Source organism: Macaca mulatta, chromosome 19 (assembly GCF_049350105.2).
Source record: "Macaca mulatta isolate MMU2019108-1 chromosome 19, T2T-MMU8v2.0, whole genome shotgun sequence".
NCBI classification, from domain to species: Eukaryota; Metazoa; Chordata; class Mammalia; order Primates; family Cercopithecidae; genus Macaca; species Macaca mulatta.
Window position 1 is genome coordinate 5075972 of NC_133424.1, and position 25717 is coordinate 5101688.

Below are 25717 nucleotides of genomic sequence, written 5' to 3' on the forward strand. Positions count from 1 at the left end.
ATGACCCTGGGTCGTGACTGGCAGCAAATGTGCCTTGTTACTTTTAAGATGGAATTGATTTGTGGCCGGGTGTGGTGGCTCATGCCTGTAATCCCAGCCCTTTGGGAGGCAGAGGTGGGCAGATCACCTGAGGTCAGGAGTCCGAGACCTGCCTGGCCAAAATGGCGAAACCTCATCTCTACTAAAAATACAAAAACTAGCCAGATGTGGTGGTGAGTGCCTGTAATCCCAGCTACTTGGGAGGCTGAGGCAGGAGAATCACTTGAACCTGGGAGGCGAAGATTGCCGTGAGCAGAGATCACGCCACTCCACTACAGCCTGGGTGACAGAAGCAGACTCTGTCTCAAAAAAAAAAAAAAAGAAAAGAAAAAAATGGAGTTGATTTTAAAATGGTGTCACCCGGCTCTCCTATGCTCCTGTTTCCCTAACATTCTGATCATTCCTCATGCCCTGAAATGACCCTTTTTAATCTATTGTCTGTCTGTCCCATCAGACAGTGATCCCTGTGAGGGCAGGAATCTTGTGTCTTTTCTTTTTTAAAGTAGAGACGGGGTCTTGCTATGTTACCCAGGCTGGTCTTGACCTCCGGGGCTCAATCACTCCTCCCACTTCAGCTTCCCAAAGTGCTGGGATTCCAGAGGTGAGCCACCTTGCCTGGCTGGAGTCTTAGGTCTTGTTGTCTCATGGGTCCGCATTTAGTGAGCAAGTCATCTTGTTAGAGGCATTCGAAGCAGTGACTCCATTTTGAGTAGGGGCTGGGTAAAATAAGGCTGAGACCTACTGGGCTGCATTCCCAGACGATTAAGGCATATTGAGTCACAGGATAAAACAGAAGTTTGGCACAAGATACAGGTCATAAAGACCCTGCTGCCGGGCGCGGTGGCTCAAGCCTGTAATGCCAGCACTTTGGGAGGCTGAGACGCACGGATCACGAGGTCAGGAGATGCAGACCATCCTGGCTAACCCAGTTAAACCCCCTCTCTACTAAAAAATACAAAAAAAAAAAACTAGCCGGGTGAAGTGGTGGGTGCCTGTAGTCCCAGCTGCTCGGGAGGCTGAGGCAGGAGAATGGCATGAACCTGGGAGGCGGAGCTTGCAGTGAGCTGAGATCCAGCCACTGCACTCCAGCATGGGTGACAGAGCCAGACTCCGACTCAAAAAAAAAAAAAAAAAAAAAAGACCTTGCTGATGAAACAGATTGCAGTGAAGAAGCCGGCTGAGACCAAGATGGCAACAAGAATTACCTGTGGTTGTCCTCACTGCTACACTCCCACCAGCGCCATGACGGTTTACAAATACTATGGCAGGCTGGGCGTGGTGGCTCACACCTGTAATCCCAGCACTTTGGGAGGCTGAGGTGGGTGGAACACTTGAGATCAGGAGTTCAAGACCAGCCTGGCCAACATGGGGAAACCCTGTCTCTACTAAAAACACAAAAATTAGCCAGGCATGGTGGAACACGCCTGCAATCACAGCTACTTGGGAGGCTGAGGCATTAGAATCACTTGAATACTGGAGGCGGAGGTTGCAGTGAGCCAAGATCGCACCACTGCCCGCTAGCCTGGGCAACAGAGCAAGACTCTTTCTCAAAAGATAAATAAATAAATAAACGATTGCCACAGCAACGTCAAGAAGTTACCCTATATGGTCTAAAAAAGGGAGGTATGAATCATCCACCCCTTGTTTTAGCATATCATCAAGAAATCACCATAAACATGGGCAACCAGCAGCCGTCGGGGATGCTCTGTCCATGGAGTAGCCATTCTTTTATTCATCTACGTTCTAAATAAACTTGCTTTTGCTTTGCACTGTGGACTCGCCCGGAATTCTTTCTTGCACGAGATCCAAGATCCCTCTCTTGGGGTCTGGATCCGGACCCCTTTCCTGGAACAATCTGACATAGAGGAAACGTCCATGAAAGGTGGGGAGGAGGCTGGAGAAGGAATGGGATGGGAAGTCCTCTTTATTTTTATTTATTTATTTATTTATTTTTTTTTTTGAGACGGGGTCTCGCTGTGTCACCCAGGCTGGAGTGCAGTGGCGCGATCTCGGCTCACTGCAAGCTCCGCCTCCCGGGTTCACGCCATTCTCCTGCCTCAGCCTCCGAGTAGCTGGGACTACAGGCGCCCGCCACCACGCCTGGCTAGTTTTTTGTATTTTTAGTAGAGACGGGGTTTCACCATGTTAGCCAGGTTGGTCTCGATCTCCTGACTTCGTGATCCACCCGCCTCGGCCTCCCAAAGTACTGGGATTACAGGCTTGAGCCACCGCGCCCGGCCGGGAAGTCCTCTTTAAAGGGAAGGCACAGGTGGGCAATGGAGGGACATTTGGGAGACACTGCGTATGTTTAGGAAGTGGGTTTGGAGCCTGATCTTTAAGTCAATGTCTGTGACTCAAGAGGTGTCCAGGGTCCTCTTAAGTCATCCTATATGTGGCCCCAACCCCATGTGAAAGCTGCGGGCACAGGAACGATGTGTGGATTCCCAGAGCCCAGAATACAAGGCAGGCGCATAATACATATTTGCTGATTAAAAGAATGAAGAACAAGGGCTGTCGCGACCCGCAGCCAGGTCACGTTACAAAATTTTAATGAGCCGCTGCCCGCTTCTAGGGGGCGCAGCGCACTCTACAAAACTCTCCAATTCCGTATGGATCCCGGAACCCTTATTTCGCGCTACTCAGGTTGCAACTCCGGAGGGAAGACGCCGGGACTTCCAGCTTGATAGACGGGGATTGGAACCAATGAAAGAAGTCGGCTATGTATGCTGCAGCCAATAACAGGATGAAGGAAGTGACGTTTACGGAAGTGAGGCTTCCGTCCGACAAGCTTGGCACTTAGGCTTAGCATTTCTCAGGTGCTTGCGAGGTGATTAGGAGGCGAAGATGTCGGAGCGAAAAGTATTAAACGTAAGTGTTGGGCGACTGGGGCTTTCCAGTCGGAGCGGGACATCCCGGAACTCCGGGAGAGGGAGGAGCTTCCTGGGATCTCTTCTTTGGAACCCTTCTTTCCCAACGGCCCTCCATGGGATGGGGCTTCCCAGACTCTTCCCCAGACTCCTCCCCATCGCCTTCCGTGGGGGGTGGGCCTTCGCTAAGTCTTCCCTTCCGGGCAGGGGTGTAGCCATCACCTGTGGGGCGTGGCTTGGGCTTTTACCCAATCACTTCACCAGATAGGGTTTTTCGGAGGGAATGATCCAATCATGTTATCTGGGGGCGGGGCTTCCTTAAAATACTGGCGGTCTTGTGCCATCCTTTTGAGGGGCGTGGCCGTATGAAGCCCTGCCCCTCTTGGGGCCTGTAGCCAATCGTGTTCTTTGGAGAGGGGTGTGTGTGTTTGTTTTTGTTGGGGTCTGGTCATGCAGATACTCTCTGCCTGACAGTGGCCAAGATTCCAGACTTCCAGAAGAAAAGCAGAGGTTCAGTATAAACCATAGTGTTGGCACAGTTCTGTTTTTTTGTTTTTTGAGACTGAGTTTTGCTCTTGCTGCCCGGGCTGGAGTGCAGTGGCACGTTCTTGGCTCATTGCAGCTTCTGCCTCCTGGGTTCAAGCGATTCTCCTGCTTCAGCCTTCTGAGTAGCTGGGATTACAGGTGCCCGCCACCACACCCGGCTAATTTTTGTTTTGTATTTTAGTAGAGATGAGGTTTCACCATGTTGCCCAGGGTGGTTTCGAACTCCTGAGCTCAGGCAATTCGCCCACCTCAGCCTCCCAAAGTGCTGGGATTACAGGCGTGAGCCACCGTGCCCGGCCGCACGCAGGTCTTTCTAGGAGAGCGGTCCCAGGCTTGCTGTAGGAACTCCTGGGAAACAGGAGCCGCGGAATACAAAGGCAGTGTGAGTATGGATTATGACAGATAACTCTACTGCACCACTGGAAAATAAAGCACTTTGTGTTTGAAGCACCTGCTGGGTACCAGACACTGCAAAGAGCAGTTTATCCCCCTTGCCTCAAGGAACCTGTGTAAAGACTCTTGGAGACAGAAGACAATGTGCCCGTTTCACAGAGGAGTAAACTGAGCCCCGCAGGTTTCAGCTACTTAGGATTCAGATCCAGGGACATGACTGTGTAGGAAACGATGTAGTATAGTAATTGGGAGGCTGAGCTAACAGTGTCCTGGTTTAACCTCTACAGAGTTGCTGGGGAATTGGGACACCTTGGGGAACTCAGTCTCCTGCCGGAACAACAGAAGCACTAAGCAAAGCTTAACCTCTACAAAGGGCAGGGTATGGGGCCTCACACATGTAATACCAGCACTTTGGGAGGCCAAGGAAGGTGGATCACCTGAGGTCAGGAGTTCAAGACCAGACTGGCCAACATGGTGAAACACCATCTCTACTAAAAATACAAAAATTAGCTGGGTGTGGTGGTGGGTGGCTGTAATCCCAGCTACTGGGGAGGCTGAGGCTGAGGCAGGAGAATCGCTTGAACCCGGGAGGCGGAGTTTTGCAGTGAGCTGAGATCACGGCACTACACTCCAGCCTGGGCAACAAGAGCAAAACTCCGTCTCAAAGCAAAAACAAACAAAAAAACTGGCTTTTTAGAGCTTCCCGTGTAGATAACATTTCATGTGTATTGTCGTGACTGGTATTTAGGAGAATCAAATGCATCCTGTATGTCTCCACTGAGAGAGAGTCAGGAAGCTTGTGCCTGGCCTCCCTCCGACTGTACTGAGTCCTGCCAGTCCTCTCTGCCTATCGCAGAACCTAGGGTGGGCTTGGGGACCCCCGACACAGCTCCCCAGAGCCCCTTCCCTCTGCCATGTCCTGCCCCTGCTTCTGAAAATAACTCCTCCAATGTTTCCTTCCTCCCCCGCAGAAATACTACCCGCCGGACTTTGACCCGTCAAAGATCCCCAAACTCAAGCTCCCCAAAGACCGGCAGTACGTGGTGCGGCTGATGGCCCCCTTCAACATGAGGTGAGCACCCCCCGCGAGACCCTACACACCAGCCGTGGCTGAAGGACGCAGTGCCTGACATCGACAGAGGTGACTCGTCCTGTGTTCAGACCAGATCACTGGTCCTGGCTCAGACATTGACCACTCTGGCCCTCCTCCGCCTCACCATTTGGAATTAAGCTCTGGACCTTTTAGAACCCCCGCCTCCGCCAGTGCCTGCCTTGAGATCTTGGTGGTTAGTAAACATATGAGCAGAGAGGATAGGACCCCACAGAGTTGCAGCCCCATAGATATATTTCAGCTTCTCCAACAGCCAAGTTCATCCTATCCCAGGGTCTTTGCACACACTGCTGCCCCTGCTTGGAACTCTCTCCCTCTACTTTCTTTCTTTTGTTGTTGTTGTTGTTGAGACAGAGTCTTGCTATGTCGCCCAGGCTGGAGTGCAGTGGTGTGATCTCGGCTCACTGCAACCTCCACCTCCCGGCTTCAAGCGATTCTCCTGCCTCAGCCTCCTGAGTAACGGGGATTACAGGTGTGCGCCACCATGCTCGGCTAATTTTTGTATTTTCAGTAGTGTTGGGGTTTCACCACGTTGGCCAGGCTGGTCTCAAACTCCTGACCTCAGGTGATCTGCCCTCCTGGGCCTCCCAAAGTGCTGTGATTGCAGGCATGAGCTACCACGCCTGGCTTTCTCCTTCTACTTACACGTGGTGGGCTCCTCTTGTCTGCCATAGGTCATGGCTCCAATCTCACCCCCTCCGGGAGGCCTCCATTGTCCCCACTCACGGTACCCACATCTTGCCCTTTGTAGCACTTTAGAATTATTGTATTTCACCAACTCTAAACCCCACACCTCTTCATGCTGTAGCATATCTGAAATCACACACCTGACGAGGAAAGAGCCATCTGGGTCAGTGAAATCTGGTTCATGCCCATGTGTTGATGGCCTGTCTGCGCCTCCCCCTCCTTCATTCATTTATTCATTCAGCACTCATTTATTGGGCACCTGCTGTGTGCCAGGGTCTGTGCTGGGCGCTAGAAACAAAGTCCCTGGCCTCACGGAGCCCGCAGTCTACTGGGAAGTGGAGATCATTGGTAGTCAGGCAGGTGCACGGGCCCCGGAAGTCAGGCAGGAGAGGGAGCCCCTGGGGCAGTGGCGGAGGAGGGAGGGCTGTAGGTAGCGGGGGTGGTCAGGGCGACATCAGGCAAATTGCTGATGGCACTGAGGTCTGAGGATGAAGGGCGTCACCGGCCATGGGACCGTAGGAGCAAAGGCCTTGAGCTGGGACTGAGCGGGGGGTGTTTGCAGGCTCAGACAGGAGGCAGGCGTGCTGGGCTGGGGAGCAGAGCCCCGAGTAGGAGCGGAAGAGGGAGGTGGGGCGGCATTTTTCTGTGCAGCGTCTTTCCTCCTGGGGGGTGGGATGCCCCGTAAGCACCAAGATTGCTTCTAGCAGTGCATGACAGGCAGGCGTCACCTACTCCGGGGGCTTCCCAAGCAGGCGACCCTTGGACTGAGCCCCAGAAAGATATGAATGAGAACACAAAGCTCTCAGGTAGAACAAATTTGGACACAGGGTGGGGCAGCCTGCCTCGTGAAGGAGGAAGCTCTCCGTCGCTGGAGGCAAGCAAGCAGTGATCTTGCAGGATGCCGCAGGGACAGCCCACCAGTGGGAGCCAGAGTTCCAAGACAGCTCGCTCCCCTACATCCCGCCCCACAGGTGTAAGACGTGCGGAGAATACATCTACAAGGGGAAGAAATTCAACGCTCGGAAGGAGACGGTGCAGAACGAGGTCTACCTGGGCCTGCCCATCTTCCGCTTCTACATCAAGTGCACGCGCTGCCTGGCAGAGATCACCTTCAAGGTAGACGAAACGGCCAGCCAAGCCGGTCCCTCTCCCCCAGCACACCTCAGATCAGGGCAGGCCCCGGGGTTCCTTACTCCGATCCTCTCCATGCAGGGAATCTCATTTCAGTTTATCCCCAATTAACAGACAACAGTTTGGGGGAGATGTTCATGGCAGCATTCTATATAAAGGCAAAAAGACAGAAGCGACCTAGATAGATAATAATAAGGCATGAGAAGAACAAATTAGCTTGCAGGCTGGGCACGGCTCACACCTGTAATCCCAGCACTTTGGGAGGCCAAGGCAGGTGGATTGCCTGAGGTCAGAAGTTCAAGACCACCCTAGCCAACATGGCAAAATGCCGTCTCTACTAAAAATACAAAAATTACTGCGCATGGTGGCGGACTATAATCCCAGTTACTCAAGAGGCTGAGGCAGGAGAATCGCTTGAACCTGGGAGGCAGAGGTTACAGTGAGCGAAGATTGCACCGCTGCACTCCAGCCTGGGCGACAGAGTGAGACTCCATCTGAAAAAAAAAAGCCGGGCACAGTGGCTCATGCCTATAATCCCAGCAGGTTGGGAGGCCAAGGCAGGAAAGAGAGCCCCTGAGGTCAGGAGTTCAAGACCAGCCTGGCCAACATTGTGAAACCCTGTCTCTACTAAAAATACAAAAACAAGCCGGGCGTGGTGGCTCTTGCCTGTAATCCCAGGTACTTGGGAGACCAAAGCAGGAGAATTGCTTAAACCCGGGAGGCAGAGCTTGCAGTGAGCCAAGATTGTGCCATTGCATTCCAGCCAGTGTAACAAAGTGAAACTCCGTGTCAAAAAAAAAAAAAAATTAGCATGCAATGGAATATTACGCAGCCAATAAAAATCACAATTTGACTTTTAATTGTTACCCTGAGGATTTGAGGAAAGGCTGAAGAGAACTTAAAATTTTCTCTTCCTATGCTTAAGTACTCTTTGAGTACTTTTTTGCCATAAACTTTCTTTCTTTGATTAAAAAAAACATTTTGGGCTGGGCGCAGTGGCTCACAGCTATAATTGCAGCACTTTGGGAGGCCAAGGCAAGCAGATCAGTTGAGGTCAGGAGTTCGAGACCAGCCTGGGCAACATGGCGAAACCGTGTCTCTACCAAAAAGAAATGTAAAAATTAGCCAGGTGTGGTGATGCATACCTGTAGTCCCAGCTACTCGGGAGGCTAAGGTGAGAGGATCACTTGAACCCAGGAGGCTGAGGTTGCAGTGAGCCATGACCCTGCCACTGCACTCCAGCCTGGGCAACAGAGCGAGACCCTCTCCCAAAAAAACCAAAAAAACGGCCGGGCGCGGTGGCTCACGCCTGTAATCCCAGCACTTTGGGAGGCCGAGACGGGCGGATCACGAGGTCGGGAGATCGAGACCATCCTGGCTAACACAGTGAAACCCTGTCTCTACTAAAAATACAAAAACTTAGCCGGGCGAGGTGGCAGGCGCCTGTAATCCCAGCTACTCGGGAGGCTGAGGCAGGAGAATGGCGTAAACCCGGGAGGCGGAGCTTGCAGTGAGCTGAGATCCGGCCACTGCACTCCAGCCTGGGCAACAGAGCGAGACTCCGTCTCAAAAAAAAAAAAAAAACAACAAAACCAAAAAAACGTAGTGTTACTATTAGCATTTAGACCGAAGGTAGATTTCAGTTTTTCTGCTAATGTCACTTTTCTGTTCCAGTGTGTAATTGAAGATACCAGGGTGTATTTAGCCTCTCTATTCAATAAACAATAACAGGGGCATGCTCTATACATATTCGTACATAGGGTTTATAATCAAAGAAAAGGTGTTAATAAATACAAAGGGCAGAAATCACAACATGTGCAGAGCCTTGGAGATCTTTTTTTTTTTTTTTTTGAGACAGGGTTCCACCTTGTAGCCAAGGCTGGAATGCAGTGTCACAATCTCAGCTCAGTGTAACCTCAACCTCCCAGGTTCATGCGATTCTCATACCCCAGCCTCCAGAGTAGCTGGGATTACAGGCATGTACCACCTTGCCCTGCCTAATTTTTGTATTTTTAGTAGAGACGAGGTTTCGCCATGTTGACCAGGCTGGTCTTGAATGCCTGACTTCCAGTGATCTGCCCGCCTTGTTGGAGATTTTATTTGCAGTCATGTTGAGGGTAGGGAGTGGAGGCTGCGGGGAGGCAGTGGGCAGATGAGAAGAGTCTTAAAGTCCATGCCAGGGCGTTGGGCATTTTTGCCCAAGGAGATGGGAGGAGCACTAGAAAGAAATCTCACCGGCCAAAGCAATAAGACAAGAAAAAGGAAAGGTAGTAGAACCAGTAAAAATCAGAGACCAGGGGCCCTGAACTGCTGGCGCTGCTTTAGAAGATTCCGGTGCCTGGGGATGTAGGAGCTGATGTCTGTCTATCTTCCCCCCAGACAGACCCTGAAAACACAGACTACACCATGGAGCACGGAGCCACGCGGAATTTCCAGGCTGAGAAGCTCCTGGAGGAGGAGGAGAAGAGGGTGCAGAAGGAGCGGGAGGATGAGGAGCTGAACAACCCCATGAAGGTGAGTTGGGGGCCGTGCAGGTGTTCATGAGCACTGTGTGTGTGTGTGGGTGCATGTGTGTGCTGGGGAGTGTGCCCTTCCTGCCTCAGGTCCCCAAGGAAGGAAGATGGGGTGGGGGACGTGGTTGGCAAAACTTCAAGATGTCCCCAGGAGGCCAGGCATAGTGGCTCATGCCTGTAATCTTAGCACTTTGGGAGGCTGAGGTGGGAGGATCACTTGAGGTCAGTAGTCCTAGACCAGCCTGGCCAACATGGCAAAACCCTGTTCCTACGAAAATTTTAAAAAATTAACACTGGCCGGGCGCAGTGGCTCAAGCCTGTAATCCCAGCACTTTGGGAGGCCGAGATGGGCGGATCATGAGGTCAGGAGATCGAGACTATCCTGGCTAACACGGTGAAACCCTGTCTCTACTAAAAAAATACAAAAAACTAGCCGGGCGAGGTGGCGGGCGCCTGTAGTCCCAGCTACTCGGGAGGCTGAGGCAGGAGAATGGCGTAAACCCAGGAGGTGGAGCTTGCAGTGAGCTGAGATCCGGCCACTGCACTCCAGCCTGGGCGACAGAGCGAGACTCCGTCTCAAAAAAAAAAAAAAAAATTAACACTGGGTGCTGTGGCTCACGCCTATAATCTCAGCACTTTGGGAAGCCAAGGTGGGCAGGTCATGAGGTCAGGGGTTTGAGACCAGCCTGACCAACATGGTGAAACCCTGTCTCTACTAAAAATACAAAAATTAGCTGGGCGTGGTGGCGCGCTTCTGAAATCACAGCTAATCAGGAGGCTGAGGCAGGAGAATCGCTTGGACCGGGGAGGCGGATGTTGCAGGGAGCCAAGATGGTGTCACTGCACTCCAACCTGGGTGACAGAGTGAGACTCTGTCTCAAAAACAAAAAAAAGTTTAGTCAAGCATGGTGGTGCATGCCTGTAATCCCAGCTACTCGGGAGGCTGAGGCAGGAGAATCGTTTGAACCTGGGAGGCAGAGGTTGCAGTGAGCTGAGATCACACCACTGCACTCCAGCCTGGGCAGCAAAGCAAGACTCCATCTGAAAAAAAAAAAAAAAAAGAAATTATGTTCACTTCCAATAGGACAATTTTGTTTTTTCTCAGAAATAATAAAATGAGCCAGGCATAGTGGCTTGAACGTGTAGTCCCAGCTACTTTAGGGGTTGAGACGGGAGGATCATTTGAGTCTAGGAGTCCAAGACCAGCCTGGGCAACATAGTGAGACTCTGTCGTTATGAAACATTAAAAAATTAGCCCAGTGCTGGCCAGGCACGGTGACTCACACCTGTAATACCAGCATTTTGGGAGGCTGAGGCAGGTGGATCACGAGGTCAGGAGTTCAAGACCAGCCTGGCCAAGATGGTGAAACCCCATCTCTACTAAAAATACAAAAAATTAACCGGGCATGGTGGCAGGCGCCTGTAATCCCAGCTACTTGGGAGGCTGAGGCAGAGAATTGCTTGAACTCAGGAGACAGAGGTTGCAGTGAGCTGAGATCATGCCATTGCACTCCAGCCTGGGCGACAGAGCAAGACTCTGTCTCAAAAAAAAAAAAAAAAAATTAGCCAGGTGCTTTGGGAGGCCGAGGCAGGTGGATCACCTGAGGTCAGGAGTTCAAGACCAGCCTGACCAACACGGCAAAACCCTGTCTCTACTAAAAATACAAAAATTAGCCGGTCATAGTGGCCCATGTCTATAATCCCAGCTACTCAGGAGCTACGCAGGAGAGTTGCTTGAACCCAGGAGGTGGAGGTTGCAGTGAGCCAAGATCACGCCATTGCACTCCAGCCTGGGCGACAAGAGTAAAACTCTATCTCAACAATAACAACAACAAAAATTAGGCAGGTGCACTGGTGTGCACCTGTGGTCCCACCTATTGGGGGGCTGAGGCGGGAGGATCACTTAAGCCCAGGAAGTTGAGGCTGCAGTGAGCTATGATCATACCACTGCACTCCAGCCTGGGAGGCAGAGCCAGACTGTCACTAAAATATATACACACACACACACACACACACACACACACACACATATATATACACATACATATACAAACACATACATATATACATGTGTATATATAATAAATTTTAAATGACTGTTCCCTGCTGTCCCGTCCTGCTTCCATATTTCCCATCCATTCCTATCTATTCCTAGACCCACCCACCTCTGCCAAATGTGAGTTTTCTGAGCAAGCCACATCAGAGCAGATCCAACATTTTCTATGGCCATGTGGAACAACTGGGAGGGAAATGAGCCTTGGCGAGGGTTTGGTGTGTGCCTGGGCCTGTCGCACTGCTGTCTGCGTGTGAATTTAGTTACACTGACAGCAAGGGGCTCTTACCCTGGTATTAGTCAGCTATTGCTACATAACAGGTTATCCCAAAACTTAGTGACTTAAAACAACAAACATTTATCATCCCACAGTTTCTGAGTGTCAGGCATCCAGAAGCAACTGAGCTGGATGGTTGTGGCTTAGGAGCTCCCATGAGGTTGCAGTCAAGGTGTTGGCCAGGGCAGTATCATCTGAAGGCTGGACTGGGGCTGGAGGAGCCACTCACAAACTGGCTCCCTCTACTGGCTGTTGGCTGTCGGCCTCAGTTCCTCACTGTGTGGGGAGCTGCTTGAGCATCCTCACAACATGGCTGCTGCCTACCCCAGAGCACGTGACCCAAGAGTGAGAGCAAGGAGGAAGCCTTGTGCTTTTACTTCCTAGTCGCAGAAGTTAATATGTCGTCACTTCTGTCATATTTCATTAGAGCCAGCCCCTGCTCAAGGGGAGGGGAGTCACCTCCACCCCTTAAAAGGAGGGGCATCAGAGTTTGTGGACGTATTTTTAAACTGTCAGAATTGCCATTTTCCAAAGGGCAAATACGACAAGGTCACAGCACTGGGAAGCAGCCAGGCGGGATTCACTCCCAGCCCTGCCTGGCTCCTCAGGGGCCTGTGGCCGCCAGACTTGCCTCCCTCAGCCTCAGTTTCCTTTTCTGTAAAATAGGGGTTGTTAGGATTAAATGAGATGGCATATGGAAACATCTTAGCCCAGGGCCCAGTGTACAGTAGGTGCTCAGTTTGTCTTTTACAATTTTTCCTTTTTATTATTGTTTTTGAGATGGAGTCTCACTCTGTCACCCAGGCTGGAATGCATTGGCATGATCTCAGCTCACTGCAACCTCTGCCTCCCGGGTTCAAGTGATTCTGCTGCCTCAGCCTCCCAAGTAGCTGGGATTACAGGTGTGTGCCACTACGCCTGGTTAATTTTTGTATTTTTATTTTTATTTATTTATGTTTTTGAGATGGAGTCTCACTGTCACCCAGGTTGGGGTGCATCAGTGCAATCTCGGCTCACTGCAACCTCTGCCTCCTGGGTTCAAACAATTCTCCTGCCTCAGCCTCCCAAGTAGCTGGGATTACAGGCACATGCCACTACGCCCGACTAATTTTTGTTTTTTTTTTTTTTTTTTTTTTTTTGAGACGGAGTCTTGCTCTGTAGCCCGGGCTGGAGTGCAGTGGCCGGATCTCAGCTCACTGCAAGCTCCGCCTCCCGGGTTTACACCATTCTCCTGCCTCAGCCTCCGGAGTAGCTGGGACTACAGGCGCCCGCCACCTCGCCCGGCTAGTTTTTTTTTGTATTTTTAGTAGAGACGGGGTTTCACGGTGTTAGCCAGGATGGTCTCGATCTCCTGACCTTGTGATCCGCCCGTCTCGGCCTCCCAAAGTGCTGGGATTACAGGCTTGAGCCACCGCGCCCGGCCTAATTTTTGTATTTTTAATAGAGATGGGGTTTCGTCATATTGGCCAGACTGGTCTCGAACTCCTGACCTCAAGTGATCCGCCCGCCTCAGCCTCCCAAAGTGCTGGGATTACAGGCGTGACCAATAACACCCAGCCTGTATTTTTAGTAGAGATGGGGTTTCACCATGTTGGCCAGGCTGGTCTTGAACTCCTGACCTCAGGTGATCCGCCCCTGCCCCCCCCCCCCCCCGGCTTCCCAAAATGCTGGGATTACAGACATGAGCCACCGCGCCTGGCCAAATTTTTCTTTATTATTCTTACTGAAAGATGGCACCAGGCCGGAAATCCAGGCCACCTGAGTCCAGAGCCAGCCTCTTTCCACCCCACCCTGTCCAGGGGCTCAGATCCTGGCTCCACCACTGCTCAGCCCCATGTGGTCACTTTCCCTCCCCAGACCTGAATGTTCTCACCTGTGAAATGGACACAGAGCTCTGGGCGTGGGCAGGGGGTTCCCTGAGCAGGATGGAAACATGTGGGTAGGGGATTCCTCCCTTGGCCCGTGGTGGCCCGCGAGGCCGGGCAGGATTTGCCCCGGGGTGTGATCCCCATGCACTCAGCCCCACCACCCTGCCCCCACCAGGTGCTGGAGAACCGGACCAAGGACTCCAAGCTGGAGATGGAGGTGCTGGAGAACCTCCAGGAGCTGAAAGACCTGAACCAGCGGCAGGCACACGTGGACTTTGAGGCCATGCTGCGGCAGCACCGCCTGTCCGAGGAGGAGCGGCGGAGGCAGGAGCAGGAAGAGGACGAGCAGGAGACCGCGTGAGTCCGGGCGGGTCCAACCCAGCCCCACCTCACAGCCTCTGCACTGGCAGGCGCTGCCTCTGCCCCAAACCCTTCCGCTGCTCTCTGCAGTGTCGCCTTTTCAGGGACCCCTTTCCCACCGCCAATCTCACTTTCTCCCTTGTGGCGTCTGTCTCAGGGGTCCCCAGCCCACTGCCAGGCACGGTGACTCAGCACGTGGTCACCCGCATGACTGCGGTTTGTCACAGTGAGAGGACACAGCAGATTCAGCAAAGGGAAAAGGCATTTGGGATGTGTCGGGGGCCGGGACTTCCAGATCCTCTCCTGGTGCAGCTTCGCAGGACGCGCCTCATCCCCCAGCCCGAGCTGGGAGGACTCGAGAGAGGCGCCATCCCCAGGAAAGCTCCTAGAGACCCAGCGTGGGGTTCCTATGGGAGGTCCCACAGGCCCCGCTGCCTGGCCCATGCCGGGATTCCAGACTCGACAGGAAAACAGGGCTCCGGCATAAACCATGGTGTTTGCCGGAACAGCTGAGGCCCCAGAGCCCGTCCCATCCATGAGGGTGGGAGGTCCCCCGCACAGGCTCCCAGACACCCACCAAGGGCCACCCTCACCAGCCGCCTTCTGAGGACACAGCCTCAGGCCTCCCGGGTGAACACTTTTCTTTTCTTTGAGACAGGGTGTCGCCGTGTCACCCACGCTGGAGTGCGGTACTGCAGCCATAGCTCATTGTAGCCTCCATCTCCCAGGCTCAGGCATTCCTCCTGCCTCAGCCTCCTGGGTAGCTGGGACCACAGGGGCACATTACCATGCCCAGCTAACTGTTTTTATTTTTGTAGACGGGACCTCGCTATGTTGGCCAGGCTGGTCTTGAACTCCCGGCCTCAAGCGATCCTCCCGCCTCAGCCTCCCGAAGTGCTGGATGACAGGTGTGAGCCCCTGCAGCTGGCTGGTGAATGCCTTTGACGCCGACCACCTCTGAGCCCTCATGCTGATCCCCTCCTTTCCTGGTACCTCGTCTCCCCTCCGTCCTTTAGAATCTGAGCTGTAAGGACAGGGACGTGGTGGCCTCTCCTGCATCCCCAGGGCTTCCAGCAGGTTTGGGTTTATGGTAGGTTCCTCATCAGTGCATAATTGGTGCACAGATCAGCGATGCCGTGCAGAACAGTGTTGCGAGCCTGCATTCATCCCGTACCTTCCGGACGCCGGGCGCGGCTCTAACCTCACTACCCACACAGCCCTGGGAGTCAGTGTGATTTTCGTCATGGGCAGGAGGGCTGAGGTCCAGGGAGGTCCAGACATGGGCCCCACCAAGATGACCCTCCAGGCTCCATCCAGACAGGCTGGTTCCAGCATCCAGGCGCTTAACCCCACCACTGCCCTCAATGGACATGGAAAAGTTAATGTAAAAATGTAGAAGGGGCCAGGCACGGGGCCTCCTGCCCCCCATCCCGCACTGTGGGAGGCCGAGGTGGACGGATCACCTGAGGTCAGGAGTTTGAGTCCAGCCTGGCCAGCATGGCCAAGGGCCATCTGTACTAAAAATACAAAAACAAATTAGCTGGGCGTGGTGGTGGATGCCTGTAATCCTAGCTGCTCCGGAGGCTGAGACAGGAGAATTGCCTGAACCCAGGAGGCGGAGGTTACAGTGAGCCAAGGTGGTGCCGCTGAACTCCAGCCTGGGCGACAGAGCAAGATTACGTCTAAAAAAAAGTTAAAAATTAAAAAGCAGACTGGGTGCGGTGGTTCACGCCCGTAATCCCAGCACTTTGGGAGGCCGAGGCGGGCGATCACCTGAGGTCAGGAGTTTGAGACCAGCCTGGCTAACATGGAGAAACCCCACCTCTACTAAAAATACAAAAATTAGCTGGACATGGTGGTGCCTGCCTGTAGTCCCAGCTACTTGGGAGGCTGAGGCTGGAGAATTGCTTGAACCCAGAAGGTGGAGGTTGCAGTGAGCCAAGATCGCACTACTGCACTCCAGCCTGGGCGACAGAGAAAGACTCCATCTCAAAAAAAAAAGCACACACACACACACAAATTAGCCAGGCATGGTGGCAGGCACCTGTAGTCCCAGCTACTCGGGAGGCTGAGGCAGGAGAATCGCTTCAACCCAGGAGACAGAGGTTGCGGTGAGCCAAGATTGCCCCACTGCACTCCAGCCTGGGCCACAGAGCGAGACTTTGTCTCAAAAATTAAATGAAATGAAAATTAATGAGGCATAGGGACACACGCCTGTGGACCCAGCTACTCAGGAAGCTGCGTGGGGAGGATCACTCGAGCCCAGGAGGTGGAAGTTGCAGTGAGCTATGATTGTGCCACTGCACCCCGCCTTGGGTGACAGTGAGACCTTGTGTCTTTTGTTGTTGTTTTTAGACAGAGTCTCGCTCTGTCGCCCAGGCTGGAGTGCAGTGGCGCGACCTCGGCTCACTGCAAGCTCTGCCTCCCGGGTTCACGCCATTCTCCTGCCTCAGCCTCCCGAGTAGCTGGGACTACAGGCGCCTGTCACCGTGCCCGGCTAATTTTTTGTATTTTTAGTAGAGACGGAGTTTCACCGTGTTAGCCAGGATGGTCGCGATCTCCTGACCTCGTGATTCACCCGCCTCGGCCTCCCAAAGTGCTGGGGTTACAGGCGTGAGCCACCGCGCCCGGCCTAGACCTTGTCTCTTTAAAAAAAAAAAAAAAAAGACAGTAATCTGTGTGCCCCCACTCCCTCCCACCCCTGCTCACTGAGGACAAAAAGAGATCTCTAGGCACCCAGGCCCCTCGCCACCCCAGCAGGCGCATCCCAGGCCCTGTTCCCCGTGCAGAGCACGTCCAGGTTCCCATCTTCCATCCCACAGAGCCCTGTTGGAGGAAGCCAGAAAGCGAAGGCTGCTGGAGGACTCCGACTCAGAGGATGAGGCTGCCCCCACGCCCCTGCAGCCAGCCCTTCGGCCCAACCCCACCGCCATCCTGGACGAGGTGAGGGGGGCTGCCTGAGTCCCGGGGACTCCCAGGTGAACTAGGGATAACTGAAGCCAGGGGTCAGCTTGACTTTTTCTTTTGTTTGTTTGTTTGTTTGTTTGAGACAGAGTCTTGCTCTGTCACCAGGCTGGAGTGCAGTGGCACAATCTCGGTTCACTGCAACCTCCGCCTCCCAGGTTTAAGTGATTCTCCTGCCTCAGCCTCCCAAGTAGCTGGGACTACAGGCGCCCACCACCACACCCGGCTCATTTTTTGTATTTTTAGTAGAGACGGGGTTTCACCATGTTGGGCAGGATGGTCTCAATCTCTTGTCCTCGTGATATGCCTGCCTCGGCCTTCCAAAGTGTTGGGATTTCAGGCCTGAGCCACTGTACCCAGCCAGAGCTTGACTTTTTCTTAAAAGGCCAGTCTGCATCCTAACTCCTCCACTGTGTGGCTATAGCCCAAAACAACCATGATCAGGTGTAAATAAGTGGGCGTTGCCTGGTGCCAATAAAAGCTTTATTTATAGGGTGGGTGCAGTGGCTCTTGCCTGTAATCTCAGCATTTTGTGAGGCCAAGGCAGGAGGATCGCTTGAGGCCGGGAGTTTGAGACCAGCCTGGGCAACAAAGTGAGACCCCTTCTTTACAAAATTACAAAAATTAGTCATGGGTGGTGGTGCATGTCTGTGGTCCCAGCTACTTGAGAGACCGAGGCAGGAGGACTGCTGGAGCCCAGAAGGTCAAGGCTACAGTGAGCTGTATCAGTGTCACTGAACTCCAGCCTGAGCAAGAGTGAGACCCTGTCTAAAATAAATAAATAAAAATTAAGGCTGAGTACAGTGGCTCACGCTTATTAATCCCAGCTACTCGGGAGGCTGAGGCAGGAGAATCGCTTGAACCTGGGAGGCGGAGGTTGCAGCGAGCCAAGATCGTGCCACTGCACTCCAGCCTGGGTGACAGAGTGAGACTCTGTCTCAAAAAAAAACTTAATTTACTAAAACCTGTGCCAGGCCTATGGGTCTGTAATTTGCCAACCCCTGTTTAAGCTGCTGAAAGAAGGGAATGTAAAGAAAGAACATAGAAGTTTATTTCTCAATCATGTAAGAGCCCTGGGCTGACACTCTAGGACTTCCGGGCAGCTCTGCTCCATGGAGCCATTCAGGGATTCAGGCTCCTTCCTTCTCCTGGAGCACGGCTTCCTGCGCTGTGTTCACAGCTGGCTCAGAGCACCTTCGGGGTCTGGCTGTGGGAAGGCAAAAGGTGCGTGGAGGACCACTCAGCCTCAGATGCGGCCCAGCTCAGTTCTTCTCTCACGCCATAGGCCACAGCACAGGCACAAGGCCCCATCTGGCTGCGAAGGAAACTGAGATGCGTCCTCCAGCTGGTCTGTGCCTGGCTGTGCTGCTAACTAGAACGAAGGGAGGCCGGGCGCCGTGGCTCAAAGTGCTGTAATCCCAGTACTTTGGGAGGCTGAGGCAGGCAGATCATCTGACATCAGGAGTTCAAGACTGGCCTGGCCAACATGGGGAAACGCCATTTCTACTAAAAATACAAAAATTAGCCGGGCATGGTGGTGCATGCCTGTAATCCCAGTTACTCGGGAGGCTGAGGCAGGAGAATCACTTGAACCTGGGAGCACAGGTTGCAGTGAGCCGAGATTGCACCATTACACTCCAGCCTGGGTGAAAGAGTGAGACTCCATCTCAAAAAACAAAAAAAGAAGGGGGGCAGGATCTTTGGCAGATGACCAGCATTTTCCACCACAGCTGACTCATCCAAGGTGGCCTCAGCCACTCTGGTTTGTTCATTGAAGAAGGTGGTAAAAGTAGGGGCTCATAAACCAATAACACAGACACACAGAAACGATTGTTCTTTTTTTTTTTTTTTTTTTTTTTTTAAACACAGAGTCTTGCTCTGTTGCCCAGGCTGGAGTGCAGTGGTGCAGTCCCAGCTCGTTACAGCCTCAACCTCCTGGGCTCAAGCAATCCTCCCACCTCAGTCTCCTGAGTAGGTGGGACCACAGGCACACATCACCATGCCTGACTAATTTTTCTTTTCTTTTTTCTTTTTTTAGACAGTTTCACTCTTGTTGCCCAGGCTGGAGTGCAGTGGTGTAATCTTGGCTCGCTGCAACCTTCGCCCCCCGGGTTCAAGCGATTCTTCTGCCTCAGCCTCCCAAGTAGCTGGGATTACAGGTGCCTGCCACCATACCTGGCTAATTTTTGTATTTTTTTTTTTTTTTTGAGACGGAGTCTCGCTCTGTTGCCCAGGCTGGAGTGCAGTGGCGCGATCTCGGCTCACTGCAAGCTCCGCCTCCCGGGTTCACGCCATTCTCCTGCCTCAGCCTTCCGAGTAGCTGGGACTACAGGCACCCACCACTACGCCCGGCTAATTTTTTTGTCCTTTTTGGTAGAGATGGGGTTTCATCATGTTAGCCAGGCTGATCTCGAACTCCTGACCTCAGGTGATTCACCTGCCTCGGCCTCCCAAAGTGCTGGGATTACAGGCGTGAGCCACTGCGCCTGGCCCCTAATTTTTCAAATTGTTTTTGCAGAGATGCGGTCTGGCTGTGTTGCCCAGGCTGGTCTCCTGCTCCTGGCCTCCAGCAGTTCTCCTGCCTTGGCCTCTAAAGGCACAGGGATTACAGGCATCAGCCACCATGGCTGACCCCAAGACAGTTTTCTAAAAGATCCTTTCTTTGAAGCTATATCCCCTGATTCGAGTTCTCACACTGTGGTTCTTGCATAAACCACTCCCAGAATTCATTGTCTACTACTTCCTCTCTCTTTTTTTTTTAAATGAATCAACAGAGTAAAGCTACTTTGAAAGCAGTCCAACCTTTTATGATGTATTCCCTCAGTCTTGTGCCTGTACCTGATTTTATCGCAGGTGTTTTATTTGGTTTTACATGATACACCTTCATCAAGACTTTTCAAACCTTCACCCTAACTTTTATAGGAAGGAATATCTCCACACTTGCATTTTCTTGCTTTATTTTAGAGATGAGGTCTTGCTCTGTCACCCAGGCTAGAGTGCAGTGATGTGATCACAGCTCACGGCAGCCTCCAACTCCTGGGGTCACATGATCCTCCCACCTCAGCCTCTCACGTAGCTGGGACTACAAGTGCATGCCACCACAGTCAGCTCATTTTTAATTTTCTTTTCTTTTTTTTTTTTTTTTAATTAGAGATGAGTCTGTATGTTGTCCAGGCTGGTCTCAAACTCCTGTCTTCAAGCAGTCCTCCCACCTTGGCCTCCCAATCCTTCGTTTAGTTTAATGATGATGAGTACCACCTGTAGAAACAGGTTTGGGAACTAACCTAGGTATCTTATTTTTATTTTTGAGACGGTCTCGTTCTTTCGCCCAGGCTGGAGTGCAGTGGCACAGTCTCCGCTCACTGCAAGCTCCGCCTCCCAGGCTAAAGTAATTGTCCTGCCTTAGCCTCCTCAGTAGCTGGGATTACGGGCGTGTGCTGCCACACCTGGCTGTTTTGTATTTTATTTTTATTAATAAAGTGACAGGGTTTCACCGTGTTGACCAAGCTGGTCTTGAACTCCTGACCTCAAGTGGTCCACCCGCCCCGGCCTCCCAAAGTGTTGGAATTACAGGTGTGCGCCACTGCACCTGGCCATCTGTGCCTTTTGACTTGTTTTCCTCGTTCTAACATCATCCCAGAGCCACGACTTTTTTTTTTTTTGAGACAGAGTCTCGCCCTGTCACCCAGGCTGGAGTGCAGTGGCACAATCTCAGCTCACTGCAACCTCCACCTCCCAGGTTCAAGCGATTCTCCTGCCTCAGTCTCCCGAGTAGCTGGGATTACAGGCATGTGCCACCAAGCCTGGCTAATTTCTTGTACTTATAGTAGAGATGGGGTTTCACTGTGTTAGCCAGGATGGTCTCGATCTGACCTCGTGATCCACCCACCTTGGCCTCCCAAAGTGCCAGGATTAGAGGCGTGAGCCACCGCACCCGGCCCAGAGCCACAACTTTAAGGAGGCCTCTCCACCACCTTAGCAGTGGCCGCCCCTCACACCATCGGCTTGGCACTCAAGGCCTCTGCCCATTCTCCATCCCACATAACCTGCCCTGGCACTTCCTGAATCACACGGTGGCTTCTCATCACACCTTTACCTGTGCCATTCCCCTTACCTGGGATGCCCCCTTTTCCTTCTCGCTTGGTGAACTCCTACCCACCCTTCAATACCCAATGCAAGACACCCTTCCTTTGAGAAGCTCATCCTCACAATTCAAGCTCATGCCCCCTGGCTTCTCTCTCACCCAGATGGATGTAGTCCTGCGTGTTGGTCTCCTTGTTCCTCTCCCTCCCCACAGTGAGCTCCGTGAGGGTAGAGCACCCATTGGGACTTCCTTAACCCAGTGGTTACCACTTCCTCTATTTAAACATAAAACAGATTAAAGAGGCCAGATGCAGTGGCTCACGCCTATCATCCCAGCTCTTTGGAACGCTGAGATGGGAGGATTGCTTGAGCCAGGAGTTCGAGACCAGCCCGGGTAACAGAGTGAGACCCTGTCTCTATAAAAATTAAAAATGTTAGCCCGGCATGGTGGCGTGCACCTGCAGGAGGCTAAGTCAGGAGAATCGCTTGAGCCCAGGAGTTCGAGGCTGCAATGAGCTATGTATGATTGCACCACTGCACTCCAGCCTGGGCAATAGAGTGAGACCTTCTCCAAAAAGAAATTTAATAAATAAAATAGATTAACAGGTCCCTTCTGTTGCAGTGAAGGAACTGGAAGTCTTTTCTATCTGCCCCTAACTCTTTCCCAAGGCGGCTTCCTCCATTTTCATGCGTTCTCTCAAGTACATTGAGCACCTCCTTGTGCCAGGAACTGTTTGTGGCACCACAGAGCCAGCAGTGGGGAAGACAGGAGCTCACGGCAGAGCTGGCGAGAGAGTTATAACAGCCAGCAGAGGGCACTGTGGGCACTGTGAGCGTGGACATGCAGCCTGCATGTGAGCTTGAACCATGATGGGCTTCTCAGGAGGGGTGTCTTGTGTTGGGTATTGAAGGGTGAGTAGGAGTTCACCAAGTGAGTGCATGGAAAAGGGGCCATCCCTGGTGAAGGGAATAGCATAGGTAAAGGCGTGGAGATGAGAAGTCACAGTATGATTCAGGAAGTGCCAGGGCAGGCTATGTGGGATGGAGAATGGACAGAGACCTTGAGTGCCAAGCCTGGGGCAGTGGGGAGCCATAGAGGAGTTTAGAGCAGAGGAGGAACATGGTCAGTGCAGCAGTGGAAGAGTGTGAATGGGGCAGTGAGCAGGGGTTGAGGGCAGAGGGGCCTGACTGGGCTCTGGATCCGGGCCAGACCCCCACACATGTCCCCATCACTTGCAGGCCCCAAAGCCCAAGAGGAAGGTGGAGGTCTGGGAGCAGAGCGTTGGCAGCCTGGGCAGCCGGCCCCCGCTGTCGAGGCTGGTCGTGGTGAAGAAGGCAAAGGCCGACCTGGACTGCGGCAATGGGCAGCCTCAGGCAGCCCCCGCCCCAGGTAAGGTCACAAGAGTTCCCAGAGCCGGGCGCGGTTTCCATAGTGACCTCCAGGTGGTGGCAGCGCTCCCTGTGCAATTACAGAAGCTTCATGGGGTGGGTTGAGGGTGGCCTGCAACCCCCACAGGACCAATTAGTGGAGTGAGCAGAGAAGGCGGGCAGCTTATTTTTGTCTTTTTTCTTTCTTTCTTTTTTTTTTTTTTTGAGTCAGTCTTGCTCTGTTTCCCAGGCTGGAGTGCAGTGGTGCCATCTCGGCTCACTGCAACCTCCGCCTTCCCGGTTCAAGCAGTTCTCTGCCTCAGCCTCCCAAATAGCTGGAACTACAGCACCACACCCGGCGAATCTTTTGTATTATTAGTAGAGATGGGGTTTCTTCATGTTGGTCAGGCTGGTCTTGAACTCCCGACCTCAGGTGATCTAGTCACCTCGGCCTCCCAGAGTGCTGGGATTACAGGCGTGAGCCACCGCGCCCGGCCTCTTTTTGTCTTTCAATTACAAAAAGAGCCAGTGCTTGCTTTTAAAGCCCAAATCCTGTGGGAATGTATAAAATCAATGTTGAATCCGTGTTTCCCTGCCCAGCCTTCGCTGCCAGCAGGTGCCAGGATCCCCCGTCCCACCTCCGGGGCTGTCTGTATGGCATGTGTGTCTCTGTTGTCACACACCTGGTGCTCTGTAGGGACGAGAGTCCCACACCCCCAGCCCTGGGGGATGGAGGATGGGAGTGGGGTCAGCATTGCCAGGTGGTTAAGACCAGAATTCAGAGCCAAGCATCCGGGGGGCAGGTACTTTGCACCCCTACCTGCTTGTCCTATGGCCTTGGCCAAGGGACTTTCCCCCCAGCGGGGCCTCAGTGTCGTGTCCTGTGAAATGCAGCCAAGGGGACCTACCTCACGTAGGTAGAGTCGGCTCCCGGTTTGGGTTGATTCCGTGAGCGGTGGCACTTGAGTAGACCCTGGCACACGACGAGACTGTGAGACATTTGAGACATTTTTATCAGTGCTGGTAAAAATTATGCCGTCTGGCCAGGCGCAGTAGCTCACACCTGTAATCCCAGCACTTTGGGAGGCCAAGACCGGCGGATCACTTGAGGTCAGGAGTTCAAGACCAGCCTGGCCAACATCATGAAACCCCATCTCTACTAAAATTAGCCAAGCATGGTGGCGGGTGCCTGTAATCCTAGCTACTTGGGAGGCTGAGGCAGGAGAATTTCTTGAATCTGGGAAGCGGAGGTTGCACTGAGCCAAGATCGCGCCACTGCACTCTAGCCTGGGTGACAGAGCGAGACTCCGTCTCAAAAAAAAAAAAAATTATCCCATTTGTCAGAGGAAAAGACCGAGAGCCAGAGTGGCTTTCACAGCTGGGCATAGAATCTGCCCCTCTTAATTGCATTAGTATGATTTTTCCTAAGGTGATTAAGTCCACAGTGACTGGACTTTGAACTTTGCGCCATTTCCATTTTTGGCAGTGCACGTTGCCTGCCTGGGCAGGGTTTGCATGGGCCATTGTTCGGAAGCGAAGCTGTTGAGTCCCAGGTGTGCAGACGTAAATCTGCGATGGGTCCCATCAGGTGCCATCCGGAAAGGCCAGGCCATTCACATGCTGTCGCCTCTGGGCTTTGCAAACCTGCAGAGGTGGCCGGTCCTGTGCTCCAGGCCTTGTCCCTGGCCCGTCTGCTCTGGAGCTGAGATGAGCTAACTCTCCCTCTCCCCCCAGGAGCCCCGCAGAGCAGGAAGGAGGCCGACCCTGCACCCCCGACGCCTGGCGCGTCCTCCCTGAGCCAGCTGGGTGCGTACCTGGACAGTGACGACAGCAACGGCAGCAACTGAGCCCTCCTAGGACCCCTGCCCTGGGTCAGGGCCACACATCCAGCTTCAGCCACATTGAGGCCGGCGTTGCTGGTGGTCGGGGCAGGAGGCCTTGGCGTAACCGGAGACCCTACAGACAAGTGCCAGCGTGCTCCAAGCACGTAGGGCCAACAGGGACCTCAACCCCGGGAGGTCGCTTCTCTCTGCCCTCACCAGCCTCTCAACACATCGGGGACACCTGCTGCTCCTGCCTCCACCTGTCACCATGCTTAGGGCTGCAGTATCCCTAGTGCGTCTCAGCTTCCAACACTACTTCAGGGTGTCAGTGTCTGGGGCACTGGGCGAGCCCACTGGCCTCTAGACGGCCTCATCTCTTCCTTCCACAAACTGTCTAGAACCAATAAAAGGAAATCTGCCAACCGCCCGGGCCCCTTCTCTCTCCCAGAGTCTGAGGAGGGCCCAGGACAAGGCTCTGTTAGCACAATTCGAGGGGCATTCACAGAGGTTTGTTTTTTGAGACAGGATCTAACTCTTGCCCAGGCTGGAGTGCAGTAGCGTATTCTTGGCTCACTGCAGCCTTGAACTTCCGAGCTCAGGTGATCCTCCCTCCTCAGTCTCGTGAGTCGCTGGAACCTCAGGTGTGTGCCACCATTCCTGGCTAACTTTTTGTATATTTAGAAGAGACTGGGTTTTGCCATGTTGCCCAGGTTGATCTTGAATTCATGGGCTCAAGCGATCTTCCTGCCTCGGCCTCACAAAGTGCTGGGGTCACAGGCATGAGCCCAGATATTTATATTTAGTTGTCGCCTAAGTGTGCCCAGGCTTACCATCTGGGCTTTTTTTGTTTTCTTTTATTTATTTTATTTATTTATTTATTTATTTATTTTTTTTTTTTTGAGACGGAGTCTCGCTCTGTCGCCCAGGCTGGAGTGCAGTGGCCGGATCTCAGCTCACTGCAAGCTCCGCCTCCCGGGTTCGGGCCATTCTCCTGTCTCAGCCTCCTGAGTAGCTGGGACTACAGGCGCCCGCCACCTCGCCCGGCTAGTTTTTTTTTTTGTATTTTTTAGTAGAGACGGGGTTTCACCGTGTTAGCCAGGATGGTCTCGATCTCCTGACCTCGTGATCCGCCCGTCTCGGCCTCCCAAAGTGCTGGGATTACAGGCTTGAGCCACCGCGCCCGGCCTCTTTTATTTTTTTTTATTTTTTATTTTTTTTTGAGACGGAGTCTCGCTCTGTCGCCCAGGCTGGAGTGCAGTGGCGCGATCTCGGCTCACTGCAAGCTCCGCCTCCCAGGTTCACGCCATTCTCCTGCCTCAGCCTCCCGAGTAGCTGGGACTACAGGCGCCCACAACCGCGCCCGGCTAATTTTTTGTATTTTTAATAGAGACGGGGTTTCTCCGTGGTCTCGATCTCCTGACCTTGTGATCCGCCCGCCTCGGCCTCCCAAAGTGCTGGGATTACAGGCGTGAGCCACCGCGCCCGGCCTTGTTTTCTTTTATTTATCTTTTTTCTTTTATTTATTTTTTTTCTTTCTTTACATTTTTTTTTTTTTTTTTTTTTTTTTTGGAGATGAAGATGAAGTCTCGCTCTCGTCTCCTAGGCTGGAGTGCAGTGGCGCGATCTTGGCTCAC

The 25717-nt window shown here is 52.9% G+C and overlaps 1 protein-coding gene and 1 long non-coding RNA gene across 3 annotated transcripts; one reads left to right on the forward strand and one right to left on the reverse strand.

Annotated features, from left to right (window-relative positions):
• Nucleotides 1–2824: 2824 nt before the first annotated feature.
• On the forward strand, nucleotides 2825–24505 carry YJU2 (YJU2 splicing factor homolog). Of its 2 annotated transcripts, none has more exons than XM_077979558.1 (8): nucleotides 2825–2907; nucleotides 4817–4917; nucleotides 6615–6759; nucleotides 9154–9288; nucleotides 13661–13842; nucleotides 16668–16788; nucleotides 22132–22282; nucleotides 23973–24505. In XM_077979558.1, exons 1-8 carry the CDS (start codon nucleotides 2884–2886, stop codon nucleotides 24083–24085), a joined length of 972 nt encoding a protein of 323 aa, XP_077835684.1. In that variant the 5' UTR covers nucleotides 2825–2883; the 3' UTR covers nucleotides 24086–24505. The 2 variants fall into 2 exon arrangements, with proteins under 2 accessions (XP_077835684.1, XP_014977997.2); XM_015122511.3 differs by having other exon boundaries at nucleotides 23995–24505.
• Nucleotides 16183–17168, reverse strand: LOC144337015 (uncharacterized). The gene is made up of 2 exons (XR_013409607.1): nucleotides 16424–17168; nucleotides 16183–16289 (listed from the first exon to the last, which is right to left on the reverse strand). It is a non-coding gene; the product is annotated as an uncharacterized LOC144337015 (long non-coding RNA).
• Nucleotides 24506–25717: the final 1212 nt, after the last annotated feature.